The sequence below is a fragment of the Lathyrus oleraceus genome, chromosome 3 (assembly GCF_024323335.1).
Source record: "Lathyrus oleraceus cultivar Zhongwan6 chromosome 3, CAAS_Psat_ZW6_1.0, whole genome shotgun sequence".
Taxonomy (NCBI): Eukaryota; Viridiplantae; Streptophyta; class Magnoliopsida; order Fabales; family Fabaceae; genus Lathyrus; species Lathyrus oleraceus.
Window position 1 is genome coordinate 311496591 of NC_066581.1, and position 21871 is coordinate 311518461.

Genomic DNA, 21871 nt, shown 5'->3' on the forward strand with positions numbered 1-21871 from the left:
CTAAATATGGATTAGACCAAAATCAGCAAGAATTCCTAATATCCAAAATCCAAAATAAGAGAAGCATTCCTAATTATAACTAGATTAACCTACTCTAATCAGCATCAAGATTAACCACAAAAAGGAATAAAATCTAAATTAACTTCAGATTAATCATGGATTAAGAAAGAATTAAATATGAACATGGGCCTGGGGTGTTAATGGATCGAAGAGGGGGTTTGTAGAAATTCAGAACAGCTTTCTTGGGCCAAAGGCCCAAGTCCTTAACGTGAGAACCCAATTCGCCCTGAATGTGATTCAGCCAAGAGCTTCCTGAAGAAACTCGCGAATTCGCACGAACCACCCAATTCCGGTAAACCGCTGAAGCTTAGCGCTTCATGCCGCGGCCGTGAGAAATGGTTCCGGTGCAAGCGACCATGAGCTCGAGAATTCAAAGAATGTGCGACGACGGATTGTTGGATCGGTGAGGAGATTCAATGTCGAATCGAGTTGCGGAATCGAGAACCTACAGTCAATACTCTTGCACGTGGTGTCGGAGAGAGACGAATCGGGGACGAATCGATGATTGAGAGCGAAGAACTTACCGTAGCGAGGTTCTCGGCGATTACAGGTCCTATTCTGATCCTCTTCCCTTTCTTTTCTTCTTCCACTTCTCCGTTATGATCTTCTTCTTCTGTTTTCCGTTTTCTCCTTTCTCTGTTCTTCGCTTCTCATTTGTTTCCTCTGTGATTGAAGGTTGTGTAATGGAGGTCGAATGTGTCGAAGATTGGTTGCCGGATTTTGATGGTTGAAGGTGAGGAAATCAACAAGCTTCCGCTTCCTTCAATCTTCTACTCCGATTTCTACTATCGTTTTTTCTGTTTGTGTTTGCAGCTATATGGTTAGAAGGGTCATACAGATGCAGATGGAAGCAGTTGAGGGAGGTTCTATCCGTTAGAGTTGTCTCAGTTTTTGTGGTAGGTTAGGTTCTGCAGCGATGTCGAGTTGGAGAGTGAAGAAAGATTGGTTGTAGGATGGAAGATGATGGAGGATTGAAGGGTTAGAATGGAAGGTTCGAGGAAGCTTGAAGATGGTTCTTGAAGGAGGTTGTGGGGTTTTCTGTTAGAAGTTGGTTAAAGGTTTGCTTAGGTTGGAGGAATGTACAGAAGGTTGTGTAGGGGATGTATGGAGGTTCGTGTGAATGGAAGGTTGCAGGTTTGGTTAGGGTGAAGAAGAATTGGTTGAATGGTGATGGAGGTGGTGAAGAATGGTGAGGAAAGTGAGAGAGGTTGAAGGTGGCAACCGACCTTTAACAAAATCATCAAGGTATCAATTTATAGATTCCCAACTCTTTTCTGTTCTGAAAATCGGTTAGGAATTGGTTAGAAAAAATCAGTTAGGGTGGTTTAGAGTTTGTTATGACAGTTAGATTTACAGTTGGCAATTTTTGGAATTATGTTGAGTTGTTTAGCAGTTGCACAACTGTTATTCAGTTTCTGTGAGGTTCTGTTTTCTCTTATGCAGGAAGTTTGCAGCAGTGGTTATTGAAGAAGGTTTGAGGGTTACGATTCTGTTATCGGTTGGTGTTGGTTAGAATGGTGGTAAGGTCAGTTGTCATTGGCAGGAATTGTGTTTGGTTTGCTATCATGAAAATGTTAGCTGGAGAATTATGTTTTGATCTGTTTTTATGGTTTGTAAATCATGAACTGAATGCGCTCTTCTCACCTCAGTTTCTTGCAAATTTTCAGGATCTCTTGGATGGTTATCCTTTGATTCCATTATCGTGATGCCCTCTTCAAAGCTACAATGGAGGTGAATTTCCTCGTACATTGTCTTCATTACCAGGTAGTATGTTTGATGATTCGCAGCAATCCGCAGGTTTCGAATTTCATTTCCCCATTTTATTGAAGATCCTAGGGGTAACCTTGAGCAAATGCAGGATTTGATGAATGAAGTTGCCCCACAGTGATTCTATGTGGTGCGGTGTTACGGCGAACTGTTGCACAATTAGAGTCAGTCGCTTCGAGCAGCATTGTATGGTCGACTCAGTAAAGGTCACAGTGGAATAAGATTGGAGCTAAGATACAATGCATCAGTTTTAGATTGATTGAAACACAATGCGATTCAGGATGCTTGGATTACTGGTTTGAATATGTGGGCCATAGTTGGTGAAGTGTGTCCTTTGGTCTTGGCCATTTATAGGCGTGGGTTTGGTTGGCTTTAGTTAGTTAGAGTTGTTTTCTAATTTAAATAAAATGAACATTAACAGTGGAAGGTAAATTCAAGTGACTGCAAATGCAATTACACCATTGTTGTGCTTATTAATGGAAATTCTTTGAAATGATGTATGGTTGTAATTGAATTAAAATGGAGAATGAAATGTATGTGAGAATTGATCCCTGTAATGTGAAAACATATATACTCTTAGTTTGAAATGAATTGAAATTAGAATGTAACGTGATGATTGAATATAATGGAAATGTTGAATTTGGTTTTAACTGTAATGAAGTATTTCATTTAGGAATGGATTGGAGATGTAACTGGAAGTTGGTAAGAAAATGGTTAAATGCAATGGAATTAGAATGTTTGAAATTGAATGTAATGAGTGATTGTATTGTATTAAAAGTGGTTAAATGTGAGAAATGAATGTGAAATTGTGTAGTTAGATTAAGGGATATTGAATGCAATATGGATATTTCTTTTAAATGTGTATATGGATTAATGAAATGGGCTAAATGGAGAATGGATTAAATTGTAAGTGAATTTCTTAAATGGGTTAGTGGTTAATCGGATAATGATGGATAAAATTGGATTAAAATGGGATCTAATGGATTGGTAAATGGATAAATGAACTTGAAATTGGATATGGATGTAATGTATGGTTTGGATATTGTTAAATGGAATTTTTTTGGATATTGTTAAATGGATTGGGAAAAAAAATGATAAAATGGTTTATGGATTAAAATTGAATTGGATATGGGGTAAAAATGGATAATTGGATTATTGATTAGAATTGGATGTTAATTGGATTTGATTTAACTATGGACAAATGGATTATGGACATTTGGTTTTAAGATGTGGATATGGGTTAGATGGTTGACTTTGGTCAACTGGTTGACCAAAAAGTCAACAGTTGACCAAAAAATCAACATTTGACCAAAAGTCAACTTAGGCAACAATGTGTATTTTTAGGTGGAATGAATACGTATATGATCGAAAATCCCAATGTTCTCAAACCACCAAGCAAATGAATACTCAACCAAGCAACTGACTGTAGCGCCTCGAATGAATTCTAACCAATGGATCCGAACCATGAGTCTTAACCAAACAACTGAACCATCTAAAATGAACCAAACAAATCAGACGCAACCTCCCTGAATTAGGGTTTCCACTACGCTCCCTGGTGAACACCTTTGAACCCATGATTTCATGCTTTTTTCGAATGCAAGTGGAATGTGTTATGATACAATGAATACGTAGATGAAATGAATGCTTATCAGGATATGCAAATGCTTAGGGTTAGTGACCTAGATGAACTTGTGAAAGGTAGGGTAAATTTTGGGGTATGACACCTAAGGGTTTGGAGGTGGAGGCGTCCTCTGGAGCAGCTGGGACAACATGTTCTGAATGTTGACATTGACAGAATCCTGTTGGTCCAGTCTGACTCGAACTACCTGTTGTTCTTTCTGCAGCTCTTCAAGGGTCTTTAGGACCAGAGGGACGAATCTAGAGTTGTAGGTCTCCCCCTGAGTCAGTGCATCATTTCTGGCCTTGGCAGCAGACTCTTCAGCAAGGCGAGCTGCTTCTTCAGCGACAACTTTGGCTTTTGCCTCAGCTTCAACAGCAGCATCAGCAAGAGCTTTGGCTTCAGCTTCTTTGATTCTCTGAAGTTCTTCTTATCTCGCTTTCTCTTCAGCTTCCTGTCTTTCCTGCTCCTCAGCTTCTCTGGCTAGACACTCTTGGAGTCTGATCTCAGCGTCTCTGATGAAGTCATTGCGGACTTGTTCAGAGAGGCCATTCAGCTTGAAGGCTTCAGAAGTCATCCAACTTATCACTCTGTTCCAGTGAGTCCTTACAGCGGAGGGATCATTACTGATGCCAGAGTTGATGGTCAGAGACTTGACCTTGTCAACTGAAGACTCTGCAAAAACCGTAATTGCTTCCTCAAGGGTCAGAAGGGTGGTTTTTGGTTCAGAGGCTTGGGAGCGAGAGGTGGGGGGCTTAGGTTAAGTGTGGGAGTTGTTGGGTCAGCGGAGGTAGTATGTTGGGGTATTTCAGAGTGTAGTGGTTGGGATGGTTGTGATTCAGAGTGGATTGGTTATGATGGTGGGGGGTCAGAGGTGGTTGTGTTTGGGTTTTCTGGGGGTGGAGAAGTAACTTCAGGTTCAGGATTAAAGTGTGTTGGTTGTTGAGAGGCTAGAGCACGGTTTTGGATCTGAGCCAGAGTTGGGGAGTGAGGATCAGAGGGTTTAGTGTCAGATGAGAGGTTATAGTAAGGTGGGGATTGTGGAGATGGTGATGAAGAGGGTGACGTGGTTTCGTTTAGCATTTCTGCTTCTGAAATAGGTAGAGTTGTGGTGGCAAGATTGAATTTTTGGGATGGTAGGTTAGAGGGTCTAGAGGTTGAGGGAGGAGTATCAGAGGTTGTATATCTGGGCGAAGGTTGAGGGAGTAAGGAAGCAATAGGTTCAATTTTTACAGAGGGAGGGAGAGATACAGACTTACCAGGTGATCCAACCAGAGGTACTGGAGGTCTTGATCCAGATGGTTCTCCCAACTTCGCTTTCTTTGCCTGCTTGGTCTTCTTAGATGGTTCTCGTGTCCTTTTCTGGAAGTCTGGAGGAAATTCGGGCAGCCAGTCTAAGGAGAAATCTGAGATATCTACTCCTTGTTTGTGCATATCCTCTAGATAGTATGCGACTACCTCTGGAGGGTCGATCTTTGAGAAAAGATAGAGTCCATTTGACATCTCCCTCTGATCTTTAAGTGCTTCCCAGGAGGTGTCCAATGTTGGTTTGACCCTTGATTAATAATTCCCATGCTCTTCAGATTGCGAGCGTTTAGAGGTCTTCCAGTATCTATCATCACATCTTCCATGAGTCTGAGCTGTATCAGATGGTCCACGAGGCCACTTTCAATCAGCACATCGAATATAAGTCTCCCCAGAGGAATGTAGTTTCTTGTCTTCATGTTGTTTCTGGTATCTTTCACGGAGTCTCTGAGATATTTGAAGAGAAGTGCAGGAAGGCAGAACTTCAGACCCTTGTGAATGCAGTAAAGGATGCATTGGTGTCTTAGTAGGTTTGCATTCCGCCATTTCGAATTTCTTCAGAATGTATTTTATGTATTTACTTTGATGAACATAGGTGACTTCTGAATCTTGATTGATTTTGATTCCTAGAAAGAACTTTAGTTCTTGCATTAAGCTCATTTCAAATTCTGCCTGCATTCGCTCAGAGAATTCTTGACATACAGAAAGGTTAGCTGAACCAAAAATAATGTCATCAACATATATCTGGCATATCATGAGGTCATTATTGATGTTTTTACAGAAGAGTGTAGAGTCAACTTTCCCTCTAATAAAGTCATGTTCCAGAAGAAAATTGCTTAGCCTTTCATACCAAGCTCTAGGAGCTTGTTTTAATCCATATAAAGATTTCTTAAGTTTAGACAATTTGAGTTTTCAAAACCTGGAGGTTGATTAACATACACTTCTTCTAATATATAACCATTAAGAAATGTGCTCTTGACATCCATTTGATATAGTTTGATAGAATGGTTTACAGCGAATGAAACAAGTAAGCGAATAGATTCTAACCTGGCGACTGGGGCAAAGGTTTCGTTGTAGTCAATGCCTTCTTGTTGACTGTACCCTTGTGCCACCAGTCGAGCTTTATTTTTGACGACTTCGCCCTTTTCATTTAGCTTGTTTCTGAACACCCATTTGGTTCCAATAATGTGAGTGCCTTTGGGTTTGGGAACAAGATCCCAGACGTCATTCTTTAAGAATTGATCTAGCTCTTCTTGCATGGCTAGAACCTAGTCATCATCTTGAAGTTCCTCATCACAGGAAGTAGGCTCAATCAGAGATACTAGTCCTAGAGGAATTTCTTCAGGTACCTTGAATGTTGACCTAGTTCGGATAGGTTCATCCTTGTTTCCCAGAATCAAATCTTCAGAGATGTTGAAACGATTTTTTGATTTCTTTTGGATCGCTGGGGCTTTAGTTCCATATGAACTTTGTATATCAGATACTTCTGGTGCTTTGATCTTTTCGTCAGAACCTGCAAGAGTAATCTCCAGATCTACAAGTTTCTCAACTAGCTTTGACTTTTCAGGGTCAAGCTTATCATCAAATCTGACATGGATTGATTCTTCCACAGTTTTGGTTTCTGTGTTGTATACTCTGTAGCCTTTAGAGCGTTCTGAGTATCCTAACATAATACCTTTTTGTGCTTTTGAATCAAACTTGTTTAGATGTTCTTTAGTACTCAGAATAAAGCAAGAGCATCCAAAAGGATGAAAATAAGAAATGTTGGGTTTTCTTCCTTTACATAGTTCATAGGGAGTCTTTTCCAGAATATGTCTTATGGAGATTCTATTTTGAATATAACACGTTGTATTTACTGCTTCAACCCAAAAGTTCTTAGCCACATTTGTTTCATTGATCATGGTTCTGGCCATCTCTTGGAGTGTCCTATTCTTTCTTTCTACAACTCCATTTTGTTGTGGAGTTCTAGGACAGGAGAAATCTTGGGATATTCCATTAGAATCAAATAATTCTTCAAAAAAATTATTTTCAAATTCTCCACCATGATCACTTCTGACTCTGATGATTTTAGAGTCAAATTCGTTTTGCACTTTAGAACAGAAGCTAGTTAATACAGAGTGAGACTCACTCTTGTGCTTTAAGAATTTTACCCATGTCCAACGACTAAAATCATCAACAATAACTAGTCCATATTTCTTCCCATTGACTGATGTTGTTTTAACAGGACCAAACAGATCAATGTGAAGAAGTTCCAGAGGCTTAGAGGTAGAAATAATATTTTTCTTCTTAAAAGATGATTTTGAAAATTTTCCTTTTTGACATGCTTCACATAGAGCATCTGAAGAAAACTTCAGCTTAGGTAGACCTCTGACTAACTCGAGTTTATTTAGCTGAGATAGCTTTCTCATGCTAATGTGGTCCAAGCATCTATGCCATACTCATTGCTCTTCATGAACAAACATTAAACATTTTACATTTTGTTCTTTTAAGTCTGAAAGATTTATTTTGTAAATATTATTTTTCCTCTTGCCAGTGAATAGGACTGTTCCATTGTTCTGATTAATTGCTTTACATGTTTTTTGATTGAAGATTACGTCATAGCCATTATCACTTAATTGACTTATTGATAACAGATTATGCATTAATCCTTTTACATATAGAACATCAGATATATAGGGAAGAGTACCATTACCAATAGTTCCGGAGCCTCTAATCCTTCCTTTTTGATTTCCTCCGAAACCGACGAAGCCACCATCTTTAAGTTCCAGGCTTTGGAACATATACTTTCTTCTCGTCATGTGTCGCGAGCATCCAGAGTCCAGGTACCATGATTGGTGTCTTAACTCTGCTGCATAAGATATCTGCAACATAAACAATCTTATCCTTTGGTACCCAGAATCTTTTGGGTCCTTTGTGATTAGTTTTCCCAGAGTTTCTTAACACTTTGGGTTTTCTGGCATTGTCAAAGCATTGTGCTTGTGTATGTGTGTAGTGATAAGAAAACGGAGACTTAGGTTTGTCATTAGTTGAAGATTTATCTTCACTAGGATCATACCCAATTCCTCTTCTATTGTTCTGACTGACCCCATAAATCATGGATGCCATTCTGTTTCTCTCTATCCCATTCTTCAGAAATTTTTGAAAAGATTTTTCATATTCATAAATTTTTGTGTTTGAAGTTTGTGGAGCTTGAGATAACGCTTCTTCAAGTTTTAAATTTTTTTTATTTGTGGAATCTCTTTCTAATGTCAAAATTCGATTTTCATCTTTTAGATTTGAAACCGTTATCTCAAGTTTACCACATTCTTCGAGGGTTTCTTCAAGCACCTCTTTTACAGCTTTAAATTTTTGTTTAAGTTTCTGATATGAGTTTAGAGTTTCAGACAGGCATGATTCAAGGTCAGAGCGGGAAAGATCAGAAAATACCTCTTCGGATTCAGATTCTCCATCTGATGTATTTCTGGAGGTGGTAGCCATGAGTGCAATATTTTCCTGTTCATCAGAGTCTGATTCTGAGGAATCAGATCCACTATCATCCCAGGTAGCCATCAATCCCTTTTTGGTTCTGAAGGAACTTTTCTTGAAATTTTCTCTTCTAGAGCTTTCTTTCTTCAACTTGGAACATTCGTTTATGTAATGACCTGTTTCCTTACATTCATAACAAGCTATATCTTTGTTAGATTTACCTTTTAAGTTTGATTCTGATCGATCTCCTTTGGGTCTTGGTTTTCTGAAGTTATTATTCCTTTTTCTCCAGAGTTGTTTTACTCTTCTTGTTAAAAGGGATAATTCTTCTTCATCGTCAAAGTCTTCCTTTTCAGAGTCATCAATATCTTCTTCTTCAGCCTAAAAAGGCTTTGTTTCTATCAGATTTGCGTCTTTCTGATCTGGACTTCAGTGCTACAGACTTGATCCTCTTTTGAGGTTCATCTTCCTCTAGTTCTATCTCGTGACTTCTGAGTGAACTGATGAGTTCTTCAAGACTGATGTTGTTCAGATCCTTTGATAGTTTTAAGGCTATGACCATAGGTCTCCATTTCTTTGGCAAGCTTCTGATGATCTTTTTGACATGATCCGCAGTTGTATATCCTTTATCTAGCACTTTGAGTCCTACTATTAAAGTTTGGAATCTAGAAAACATTACCTCTACAGCTTCATCGTCCTCTATTTTGAAGGCTTCATATTTCTGGATTAGAGCCTTTGTTTCTTTGACTTGAGAATTTCCTTCGTGAGTCATCCTCAGGGAGTCAAGTATTTCTTTAGCTGTTTCCCTATTGGTGATTTTTTCATACTCATTGTACGAAATGGCATTGAGAAGTATCGTTTTGGCTTTGTGATGGTTCTTGAATTCACGTTTCTGATCATCTGACATTTTGCTTCTAGGAATAGCAACTCCAGCATCTGTCACAGGTGGTGTGTAGCCAATTGTGACAATGTCCCAGAGATCAGCGTCGTAGCCCAGAAAGAAACTTTCAATTCTGTCTTTCCAATATTCAAATTTTTCTCCATCAAAGACTGGAGGTTTAGCATTGTAACTATCACTTTCATTGATGTTGGCCATAGTTTTTCTCACTCTGGATCTCTCTACACTGTTAAGTGTGTGATTAGAAAATCAATAACAGAGTCGAAGTTCTGATACCAACTGAAGGTGAGAAAAACAAGAAAGGGGGGTTTGAATTGTTTTGGAAATAAAAGCTTTTTAAAAGAAAAAAAACACACCGAATTTTATACTGGTTCGCTTGAAAGTCAAAGCTACTCCAGTCCACCCAGCCAAGGTGATTTCGCCTTCAAAAAGGACTTAATTCACTAATCTTGAAAGATTACACAACCAATCTGTAGCGGGATATTCGTTACCATTAGAGATATTGACTAAATCCAAGGTAAACCATACAAGTCGAGTCGCCACCACACTTCTATTTATCCAAAGGAATGGTTAGAAAGCGAACAAAAACCTAAAAGTTTTATCGAATCAAAAACTAGTAAAAATGTCAGAGATCTGGGTAAGGGGGTTGGTTATGCAATGGGAAGGTTTTAAGCACCCAAAACATCCTAGGTACTCCTAGGGAGCCGTTTTCATAAGTGTTGTTCTAGTCTAAAGGGTGTAGGTATATCTAAAGTACTATTTACTAAAAGGAAGGTTAAAAGAAAATGACTCGCAAGGATGTCGCATCCACTGCCTATGTATCTCATATGAGTATGAGAATCAGAGTCTTCGTAGCTCGGCTACCTATGGGTTAAAGAGAAGTGTGCTCGGTAAGACGTCGCGTCTTATGCCTACGTATCTCATATGGAATGAGAATCAGAGCAAAACGTAGTTCGGCTACCTAGGGGTTAATGATTGCCATCTGAACATGGACTTACAAAAGAGGACACCAGCTGTGTCAAAGGAGGGTGGGCAGTGTGTTCAACGTCCTAGCAGTAAGTGTCGCAGCTCGCTGAATCGAGTCTTAGGCAGTTACCTCTTTGCAATAGAACGGACTGACATGCCACAAGATCGGAGACGCACGAAAGGTCTAAAAATGGGGAAGCTCTGCTCTAGAGTTGTCATGCAATATGGAACTATGTGTTAGGATTTACAAAGGGGAACATCTACCTAATGTTAGCATGCAAAGAATAAGAGAATTCTACCTATGTTATCATACAAAGGGTTCTACCTAATGGGTGTTACCTAAATGGAACAAGAGTCGACGGATGGAGCACGGAGAGGAGTTACGGATAAGGGTAGATGGCGATGCCGGAGGCAATCGACTTACAGGTAGATGGCGATGCCTGAGGCAATCGACTTACAAGAGGATGGATGAATGCGTGCTGGTTCTGTTAAGTTTTGAAAATGATTACTCGACGTTGGATCGAGCTTTTAATCTTATTTTGAAATGGTTATCGGATGTTCGTTTTAATTCTTGTATTAATAAGTGACTAAAGAAATAAAGAAATAAATATCATACACTTTATGCGAGAGGGGTACATTTGTTATGAATGGGGATTGTTCATGACAAACAAACAATAAGAATATATGCCTCATACAGCATACAAGTAGGCAACAGTTATCAATCAGATCGGATAAATAAACAATATATAATCAAACCAAAGAATCAAATAATGGAGCATTTAAACAATGCATGGGAGTATGAACATGTTAAATAATCAAGCAATAGAAAGCATGAATGAGAGAAACAAGTATAAAAGATAACAGATGAATCAAACAGATGAAAATATGCACACGAAGGGTCCACTGAATAATTTAATCAGGAAATGAGGTAAGGACCAAATAAAGTCAAGGTAAAAGGCCTCTAATACATGGCATATGAGATGAACGAGGGAGGATCAAAAGATCTCTTCAATTGCCATAAGCAATCCCTAAGTCAAACATCGATCATAAAGAAGTCAACTGAAAATTCAAGTCAACTTAAAAAATAACAAATAAATAGCAAATTAATAAAGAAAATTATGAAAAATTAAAATAAATAAGGTGGGGTCAATACATCATCATCCCCCAAAAATATTTTAAAAATAATGAAAATTGGCACGTGAATTAATTAAAACAAAACATAGGTCAAACCAAAAGTCAATTAATAAGACTAGGTTAGAAATAAATCAAGAATAAATAGTAAATTAATCAAGAAAATTATGACAAATTAAACTAAATAAGGTGGGGTCAGGACATCATCATCCCCCAAAAAGATTTTAAAAATAATGAAAATTGGTACGTGAATTAATTAAAATAAAACAGAAGTCAAATTAAAAGTCAATCAACCAAACTAGGTCAAAAATAAATACAAAATAAATTGAAAATTTGAAATAAAATTTCAAGAAAAGGTCAGGTTGACCATGAGACAATGTTCAACCTTCATCCCAAAAATCAAATGCTAACAATAATTTTAAGTCATAAACATAAAATCAATAAAAAAAGTGTGTTAAAATGGACCATTTAGAATAAATAATTAAAAAAATATTAATATTAAAAAAATACGAAAGTAAAAATTATATAAAATTAAATAAAACGTTAAGAAAAGTGAAAAACATTTTTGGGTAATTTTGTGGACGAAGAAAATATTTTAAATAAGAAAAAGAAATACGAAAATGGAAGGATTAGTGGGTGATGAACATGGTAAGCAAGCGTAGATATATCAAAACATGGCCATGGAAGAGATGATTACCTAATGGAAAATAGAAGTGGAATAGAATCTGATATGTGATGAAGCTTTGCCTCCTTGCCACGAAATTCCAATGCTCCTTTAGGTTTAGGGTTTCAGCTTCTTAAATAGGGTGGATTAGGTGTTCTCATGGCCTTTTTAATAAGTGATTTATCCATAAGAATAAAAGTGTGAAGTGAGGTGTAAAATGTTGTTTTTTTGGGCCAAACTTAAGTGAATGGATGTCCAATGCATTGCCAAAAGAGGTAAAAAAAAAACGTGACTGGTTTGTGCAGCATGCTTAGAAAATCTGATTGGACCAGCCAGACCGAAAATCTGCCTAGAAAATCAAGTCATGGTGCCCACTTTAAATGAATGTATCTCTCAAACCATGGATCCAAATGAGATGATTCCAAAAGGATGTGAAAGAAGACATGGCAAGGTATAATTGTTGTGAAGAAAGTATTTTCAAATAATGCCTTGAAGTGCAAGAAAACTGGCCAAGAAGTCTTGACAAATTGTGAAGATTTTGGACTTAGAAATTTTTCTAAGTGTCCTAAAAAAATGTCTCACTTTGACTAAGCATAACTTTCTCAATTCTAATCCAAATGGAGCAAACTTTATATCTCTAGAAATCTTGGAACAAGAGGAACAAGTTTCATGATGGAGAAAGTTTCGAATGGAGCTTCTATCTTGATGCAAAATGGGCTTAAAGTGAGTGCAACGATCATGAAAACTTGCCTTAAATGGAAAGTCAACCATTTCCAAATTAAGTAACTTTTCCAATTCCTGATTAAATGATGAATCCATGATCCAACCTTGATCAAATTTCACATGTAGGATCCCCTAGGCATGGATTTTGAGATTCCACTCTCAAAATGTCAAGAGTTTACTTTCCTGGCCCCACAGTTGACTTTTCCCAAACTGCCTGATTCCCGATTCCATTGATCAATTGAAGCACTTCTAGCTCAAATAAAGAGCTGATTTTTTGTATGTAGACCCTTGTGGACATATGGAGGGCCATGGAAAAGAGTTTCACCCAAAGAATCAGAAATAAACTGATTTTATACCAAACCCTAGTTTTAGGGCAAAATGATTAGGAACTGATTGCACTGATTGCCAATGGATCTTTCTGAGATAATTGTGAATCTTCCTAGGCCGAGATGCCTCTCTAATCATGACATGGATGAGCTCCTCTACTTCCAACCAAACATTTCCTGTTGCATGTAGCCATGAAACCCTAATTTCTGATTAAATCCAAATGAACACTCTGATAGCTTTGAATCCTTCACTGATGAACTGAGGACCATAATAAGATACTTGGACCCCCCTGAGACCCTTGAGACTTGTATACTTAGAAAATGAAGTCCAATTCTCAATCTTGCTTTGTGTGGGCTCCTTCTGTTAAGGAGTGATCGATCAAAACCTGATCTCCATGTCACTAATGTAGTATGCAATGAGTATGACCTAATATGATGCTAATGAAGTGTAAAACACAATCCCATGCTTCTAGGAAAAATGAAGGGTAAATTTTGGGGTATTACAGCTGCCCCTATTCAATCAACTAGAAACCCGAAAGGAAGATAGCAACGACTTTCGCACTTTCGAGGTATCAAGTGATTGAATACGATAAAAGCCCGAAAATTTACACTGAAGTGAAAAAATGAAGTAACAATGCCTGTCAGAATCGGCCAAGAGGTGGTCTTGAAAAAGAATCCGTCTGGTACGGTGAGAGTCGGTCTGAACACCGAAACAAGGAATGTTAGCCTGAATACCAAAATAAATGGTAACACAGAAATAACCATGGCCTGAATGCCGCTCATCAATCTGAATACTGGAAATGACTTCGATATGAGCATCGGACGATACTTGATTATCAAACATCGGTCTGAACACCGGGAAACTGGCCTGAATGCCACTTCGGTCTGAATACCGGAAAACTGGTCTGAATGCCACAAGTTGCATCGACCTGAATGTCGGAAACTTCTTCGATCTGAACATCGGAAGATATTAGATTATCAATCATCGGTCTGAACACCGGGAAGCTGGCCTGAGTGCCACTTCGGTCTGAATACCGGAAAATTGGCTTGAATGCCACAAGTTGCATCGACCTGAATGTCAGATACTTCTTCGATCTAAACATCGGAAAACTGGCCTGAATGCCACTTCGGTCTGAATACCGGAAACTTGGCCTGAATGCCACAAGTTGCATCGACCTGAATGTCAGAAACTTCTTCGATCTGAACATCGAAAAACTGGCCTGAATGCCACTTCGGTCTGAATACCGGAAACTTGGCCTGAATGCCACAAATTGCATCGACCTGAATGTTGGAAACTTCTTCGATCTGAACATCGGAAAACTGGCCTGAATGCCACTTCGGTCTGAATACCAGAAACTTGGCCTGAATGCCACAAGTTGCGTCGACCTGAACGTCGGAAACTTCTTCGATCTGAACATTGGAAAACTGGCCTGAATGCCACTTCGGTCTGAATACCGGAAACTTTCATGCCTGTCAACATCGGTAGAAATAGGGAAAATGATAATTGAGGCGGCACGTGGGCCAACGACCCCTGCTGGGAATAATAAAGATAAGTCATGAACAATCTTCAGTCTGAGTACTGGAAACAACTTCTGGGTTATCACTTGGGATACCGAGAATGCCTTATGCTTTACATGCGTATTTTTGAATTTTCCAATGGCGTAATGCTCCATGAAAATGGAAATGCTACGCAATTTGGGAGGATGCAATGCAATATGATTCTACATGCAGGGATATGAAATGCTTGATTAGAGAGAACGCCAAGCTGAGGCAAGGAATTCTGCTGGGGAGCAGCCGGTTCTGCTGGGAAGATACAGTCTGGCACTGTCAACTCCGTTGAGGATATACAGTCTGACACTGTCAACTCCGCTGGTGAATGTATAATCTGAAACAAATTCTTGGGGAAGTACATCAGTGAGAGCCTGCTGGGGATTGAAGGATCCAACGCTCGGACCAGCTCTGCAGGGATAAGATATCAAATTCCAACTGTTGAGGAAAAACATCCACGATCATTTGATGGGGACCTTAAGGAAATGCCCCGAGTGTAGCTGTTCTGAATAGACGATCCAAAGCACTTAAAATTTACAGTAATTTTCAATGTTTATTAAGCACGTACCTGTAAAGCTCTTAGGTTTCATGATGCAGTGTTTATCAAAAATTCGGACGTCATTTTTGCAAACAAAACAGTAAAATGAAAATGAACACAGAGATGTACTAAATAACATGATTTTATTGATTGAGTGGCCTCTGAATCGGTATTTACATCAGGAAGCAATCCCTGGAAAGAGGTAATTGCACAACTGGTAAAAACAGAAATTAATCTAATGACAATGTGAAATGGATTTCTATCGGGTTCCAATTCTGCTATGATTCGCTCGTCTTCAAGATCCTCCAGATGATCAGCTTTCCGAAAAAGGTGATTGGACAGTTTCCTATCCTTCGGAAGTTTCCGGTTATCGACACAAGATGATATTCAAAACTACTCAGAACGCAGCCATTCGCTTAATCCCTAACTTTTGTCTGGATCGCCCTTTCGGGTTTTCAATCCACCGGGATACCCATTTTTGCCTAAGTTGCCCTTTCAGGTTTTCAACTTACCGGGTGTACAATCTTTTCATTTTTTAATCCCTAACTTTTTCCCGAACCTTTTTCATTTTCTTGGTTCACCGGGATGCCCATTTTTTTTGCCTGGACTATTCTTTTTATCGTCCAGCGGGTCTATTTTATGCGAAGTATTTTTTAACTGCGTCTGAGTTCACAGGGGAAGTGAAGTTTTCACCATCCATAGTTGCAAGCATTAAGGCTCCACCATCAAAAACCTTGGTGACAATATACGGTCCATCATAGTTAGGAGTCCACTTGCCCCTATGATCTGTCTGAGGAGGAATGGTCCTTTTCAACACCAAATCTCCGACTTGGAAGCATCGAGTATGCACTTTCTGATCAAAGGCTCTCTTCATCCGACTTTGATACAACTGCCCATGACAAATGGCTGCCATTCGCTTCTCTTTGATAAGACTCAACTCATTGAACCTTGTTAGAACCCATTCAGCTTCGTCTAACTTGACATCCAGCAGGACTCTTAGAGAAGGAATCTCCACTTCAACAGGTAGGACTGCTTCCATACCATACACAAGGGAGTAAGGGGTTGCCCCGATCGATGTACGTACTGAAGTACGGCACCCATGCAAGGCAAAGGATAACAGCTCATGCCAATCTCTGTACGTAACGACCATCTTCTGCATAATCTTCTTTATGTTCTTATTTGCTGCCTCAACAACATCGTTCATCTTAGGACGATAAGGGGAAGAGTTGTGATGTTGAATGTTGAAGTTCTTGCACAACTCTTTCATCATTTTGTTATTGAGATTAGAACCATTATCGGTAACGATTCTTTCGGGAATCCCATAATGACAAATGATTTCTTTCTTGATGAATCGGGCAACCACATGTCTGGTGACCTTCGCAAATGACGTTGCTTCGACCCACTTGGTGAAATAGTCGATGGCAACAAGGATGAAGCGGTGCCCATTGGAAGCAGTCGGCTCAATCTTTCCAATCATATCAATGCCCCACATAGCAAATGGCCACGACGAAGACATCACATTCAGAGGATTTGGCGGCACATGCACCTTATCAGCATAAATCTGGCATTTATGACACTTCCGAGCATATTTGAAATAATCAGATTCCATGGTCATCCAGTAATAACCCGCTCTCAACAATTTCTTAGCCATTGCATGTCCACCGGCATGAGTACCGAAGGAGCCTTCATGAACTTCCTGCATTAACATGTCTGCTTCGTGTCTATCCATGCATCTGAGCAAAACCATGTCGAAGTTCCTCTTATACAACACATCGTCTTTGTTCAAGAAGAAACTGCCTGCCAATCTTCTCAAAGTCTTTCTATCATTGTTGGATGCCCCTGCAGGGTACTCTTGATTCTTCAGAAAGCACTTGATATCGTGATACCAGGGCTTGTCATCAACTACCACTTCAGCAGCAAACACATACGCGACCCTATCAAGGTGCATAACATCAATCCTGGGAACATGGTTCCACCGAATCACCTTGATCATGGAGGATAGAGTAGCAAGAGCATCTGCCATCTGGTTCTCGTCACGAGGTATATGATATAACTTTACTATTATGAAGAAAGTCAATAGTCTTCTCGTGTAATCTCTGTAGGGGACCAGATTAGGCTGGAGAGTATTCCAATCACCATTCCCTTGATTGATCACTAGAGTTGAATCTCCGAAGATGTCCAGAGTCTTGATTCTCAAATCAATGGCTTGCTCGATACCCCAGATACAGGCTTCATACTCAGCTTCATTATTGGTGCATTCAAAAGTCAAACGAGCGGTGAAAGGCATGTGGGCACCTTTCGGAGTGGTAAGGACAACACCAATTCCACTTCCTTTGGCATTGACGGCCCCATCAAACATTAAAGTCCACTTTTCATCTGGATCAGGTCCCTCCTCAACAACTGGATCTTCACGGTCTTTCATCTTGAGGAATATGATGTCTTCATCCGGAAAATCAAACTTCATCGGCTCATAATCATCAATCGGCTGCTGAGCAAGATAGTCTGACAGAATACTCCCTTTGATGGCTTTCTGGGATGTATAGTGGATGTCGTACTCTGTCAGTACCATTTGCCAACGAGCAACCCTTCTGGTGAGAGCTGGCTTCTCAAATATATACTTGACTAGATCCATTTTGGAGATCAGTAAGGTCGTGTGAGTTAGCATGTATTGTCTCAATCACTTAGCAGCCCATGCAAGTGCACAACATGTCTTTTCAAGCATTGAGTATCTCGACTCGTAATCTGTGAATTTTTTACTCAGGTAGTAGATGGCATGCTCTTTCCTACCTGTCTCGTCGTGTTGACCGAGAACACAACCCATGGAATTATCAAGTACTGTCAAATACATAATCAGCGGTCTCCCTGGGACTGGAGGCATAAGGATTGAAGGATTCTGCAAATACTCTTTTATCTTCTCGAAAGCCCTTTGGCAATCATCACTCCACCTGATGGCTTGATCTTTTCTCAACAATTTGAATATTGGCTCACACATGGCTGTTAGGTGAGAGATGAACCTTGCAATGTAGTTAAACCTTCCTAAGAAACCACAGACTTGTTTTTCTGTTCTTGGCTCAGGCATTTCTTGTATCGCTTTCACTTTGGCCGGATCCACCTCAATCCCTTTTTCACTAACAATAAAACCCATCAGTTTTTCAGATCTCACCCCGAAAGTACACTTGTTCGGATTAAGCCTCAGCTTGAATTTCCTCAAACGCTCAAACAGTTTCTGCAAATTCACCAGATGTTCTTCTTTCGTCTGAGATTTGGCAATCATATCATCAACATAAACCTCGATTTCATGATGAATCATATCATGGAAAAGAGTTACCATAGCTCGTTGATATGTTGCCCCATCATTTTTCAGACCAAACGGCATCACCTTGTAGCAGAAGGTACCCCATGGGGTTATGAAAGTTGTCTTCTCCATGTCTTCTGGTGCCATCTTAATTTGATTATAGCCAGAAAAGCCATCCATGAAGGAGAATACCGAGAACTGAGCCGTGTTATCCACCAAAACATCGATGTGAGGTAATAGGAAATCATCTTTAGGACTAGCTCTGTTCAGATCCCGGTAGTGAACACACATCCGTACCTTTCCATCCTTTTTAGGTACTGGAATGATATTTGCAACCCATGGCGGATAATTTGTAACCGCTAGAAACCCTGCATCCAACTGTTTTTGCACTTCTCCCTTTATCTTGACAGCCATCTCTGGTCTTATTCTTTTGAGCTTCTGCTTGACCGGAGGACAATCCTCTTTGAGAGGCAAATGGTGTACCATAATGTCTGTGTCAAGCCCTGGCATGTCCTGATAAGACCAAGCGAAGATGTCAACATACTCTTGTAGCAATTCAATCAACCCCTTCTTCACATTATCTTCCAAAGAAACCCCTATCTTGATCTCTCTCTTGACGTCCTCGGTGCCGAGATTAATCACTTCGGTAGACTCTTGATGCGGTTGAATGATCCTTTCTTCCTGTTTTAACAACCTGGCAAGTTCTTCAGGGAGTTCACAGTATTCATCACCCTCTTCTTCAGCTTGAAAGATTGGATTTTCAAAGTCGAAGCGAGCCATAGCATAACTGTTATCAATAGGATCCAGTGACGTGCATCTGCATGAGTGATGGTATGTGCTTATGAGTGTGAACAAGAAGTGGAAACTAAACAAAACATTGCCAAATGTATATTTTTTTTTTATATTTTTGATTTTTGAAAACTGCAAAAATAGAAAGACAGTCAACAAAATATTTGAATGCAAAAAGACGTCCTTTATTTATGATAAAAAATGCAGGTATCCACATAGATGAGCCCTACAATGAGTCATCACGCCCTGGACGGAACGTAAGACTTGGATATGCATGAATAAACAAAGAAACTTACTCTTTAAGAAGAGTGACTTGGATAATCTCTTCAGAAGACCAGTTGCGGAGAACTTCACTCGGGACCCTTAGACGCACCCAGTTGTCAATGTCGTAATCACTATCCCCATCTTCTTTGTTGATTGCAGAGACCTGGCCGTACTGAATGATGCCAGCACTGGAGAAAGTAATCGGCCCCTGACTAGTCTGAGGCGTTGAAGTTGTAGAAGTCAAAGTTGGCTGATACCCAATCCCAACAACATCAGAAAAATTAATTACATCATTGGGAATTACAAAATCAGCAGGAACAACATTTGTAAATTCTTCAGCATCTTCAGGAAATAGAGGATCAACATCTGCATTCTCAACAACCCTTTCAACAACCCCTTTAACAGACCTTTGGGCAGATAAGTCTTCAGCTTGGAGGATACCATTGTCAAGCAAGGCCTGGATACCCTACTGCAACTTCACACAACCCATACTCTGTGCAACACAACCCAAACAACCGCTCCCACAGCCGAGGAAAACATCTTCCTTTAGCAAGTATTCTTTGATTTCTAACAGCGGAGTCTTCAGCTTCAACACCTCCTTGACTAATTTGACTTCTCCTTCGACCATGTTAACATTTGCTCTACCATGCTGCGGCATAGGATTGTTGACATCATTAGGAGCCGGCGCAAAGTTAATGGCCTTTGAATCAATAAGGTCCTGAACTACGTGCTTAAAAGCTTTGCAGTTCTCAATAGTGTGGCCAGGTGCCCCAGAGTGGAAATTACACCTAGCATTGGCGTCATAACCCACTGGAAGCCTGCCAACGGGAGGAGCCAAAGTGCGTAATTGCACAAGTTGCAAATTTTGAAGGTTGGGAAACAACTGGGCATACGACATCGGAAGAGTGTTGAAACGCCTATCCATCATCCTCTGTCTCTGTTGATAAGCAGGTCTGTTACCCTGTTGTTGTTGGTATTGATTTTGTTGACGTTGAGGTTGTTGTTGTTGCACTGGTGTTGCAGCCGGAATGGTCACAGCTGCAACATAAGGTTGTTGATGGTAATTCTGAAAGTTATTCCTCCGGTTACCCCTGTTCTGATGAGAAGATATGGCATTTGCATCCCCTTCTCTCCTTTTCTGTCCTCCTAAGAACGGCTTCTTTGACCCCGAAGATGATCCAACCCCGTTTTGGATCTTACACGTCTTCAAGTAGTTCTCCACCCTCTCACCGGTAGAGACCACATCAGCAAAATTTGAGGCGTTGCAACCCACCAGACGCTCCAAATAAGATCCAGGCAGTGTGTTCATAAACATGTTGGCCATCTCTTTTTCCAACATCGGAGGCTGAACACGGGAAGCCAACTCTCTCCAGCATTGAGCATACTCTTTGAAGCACTCGTTGCTCTTGAGAGACAGATTCTGGAGCTGAGTCCTGTCAGGTGCCATATCCGTATTGTACTGATATTGCTTCACAAAGGCCTTAGCCAAGTCTCTCCAGCAGCGAATATGGGCTCTGTCCATCCTCATATACCACTCCAAGGATGCCCCAGCTAGGCTGCCCTGGAAGAAGTACATGAGCAGCTTCTCATCATCAGAATACGCGATCATCTTGCGAAAGTAAGCTTGTACATGAGTCTTCGGGCAAGAGTTGCCATTGTACTTATCAAACACGGGGACTTTGAATTTTGGCGGAACTCTCACGCCTGGGACCAGCCCCAAGTCAGCAACATCCACACCAAGAGCATTCTGCCCTTCCACAGCCTTCAACCTCTCTTCCAGTCTCCGAAACATAGGGTCCATACCATGGCCCATGCCAAAGTCCTCCTGAAGCAGAGGGAATTGATCCTCCTGATCATCATGGATGGGTTGTTGACCAAGGTTGCCATGTGGGATTGGGATAGGCCCCGGTCCATTGGGTCCATTAGCCTCTCCAGCGGGAGGATCAGCCACAACCTCCGGTTGAGTAGTAGGGGGATTCCCCTGTACCAACAATCTAATCTTCTGCTGTCCCTGAGCCACTCCTTGGACCACTTCCATGAACTGATTCATGCGAATCCTCATCTCAGCAAGCTCTGCTTGTAAACCTTCCATTTCTCTCTGTTGATTCCTTTGGGTACCGTATCGGTGAATGCCTGAGTCAGCTATCCTAATAATGGAATACCAAACAAGATGAGAACACTACGGCGGTACCTGTTATGCAAGACATGCTAATGAATATGCAAATGTGTCATACCCCAAAATTTGCCCATCAATAGTTCAAGACATTTTTCAGGGGCATTCCGACTCATTTTATGGCACTGATCTTAAAGGGACAAAGGCCCAGCTCACGAATGGCCCAATCCAGAAAATGGCAAACTGGCCTGTTCGCTACACGCTCGCCTAGCGAACGTTACGTTCGCTACACGCTCGCCTAGCGAACGTTACGTTCGCTACACGCTCGCCTAGCGAACGTTCGCTACGCGTTCGCTACCAGCTCGCCTAGCGAAGCTGACAGACAACAAAAAATTTCGGGC

At 40.4% G+C, this 21871-nt stretch overlaps 1 protein-coding gene and 1 long non-coding RNA gene across 2 annotated transcripts; one reads left to right on the forward strand and one right to left on the reverse strand.

Moving 5' to 3' along the window:
* Window positions 1-296: 296 nt before the first annotated feature.
* LOC127127338 (uncharacterized) lies at window positions 297-2435 on the forward strand. The gene is made up of 6 exons (XR_007805317.1): window positions 297-610; window positions 736-793; window positions 874-1305; window positions 1504-1585; window positions 1728-1824; window positions 1919-2435. It is a non-coding gene; the product is annotated as an uncharacterized LOC127127338 (long non-coding RNA).
* Window positions 2436-4297: 1862 nt separating this feature from the next.
* On the reverse strand, window positions 4298-4948 carry LOC127131030 (extensin-like). Its single transcript, XM_051059973.1, has one exon. The coding sequence runs from the start codon at window positions 4946-4948 to the stop codon at window positions 4298-4300; it is 651 nt and encodes a 216-aa protein (XP_050915930.1).
* Between the last annotated feature and the right edge of the window lie 16923 nt (window positions 4949-21871).

What these genes read in the sequence shown, in the direction of transcription:
- LOC127131030 (XM_051059973.1), bottom strand. Translation starts at nt 4,948, where the DNA reads ATGTCAAATGGACTCTATCTTTTCTCAAAGATCGACCCTCCAGAGGTA.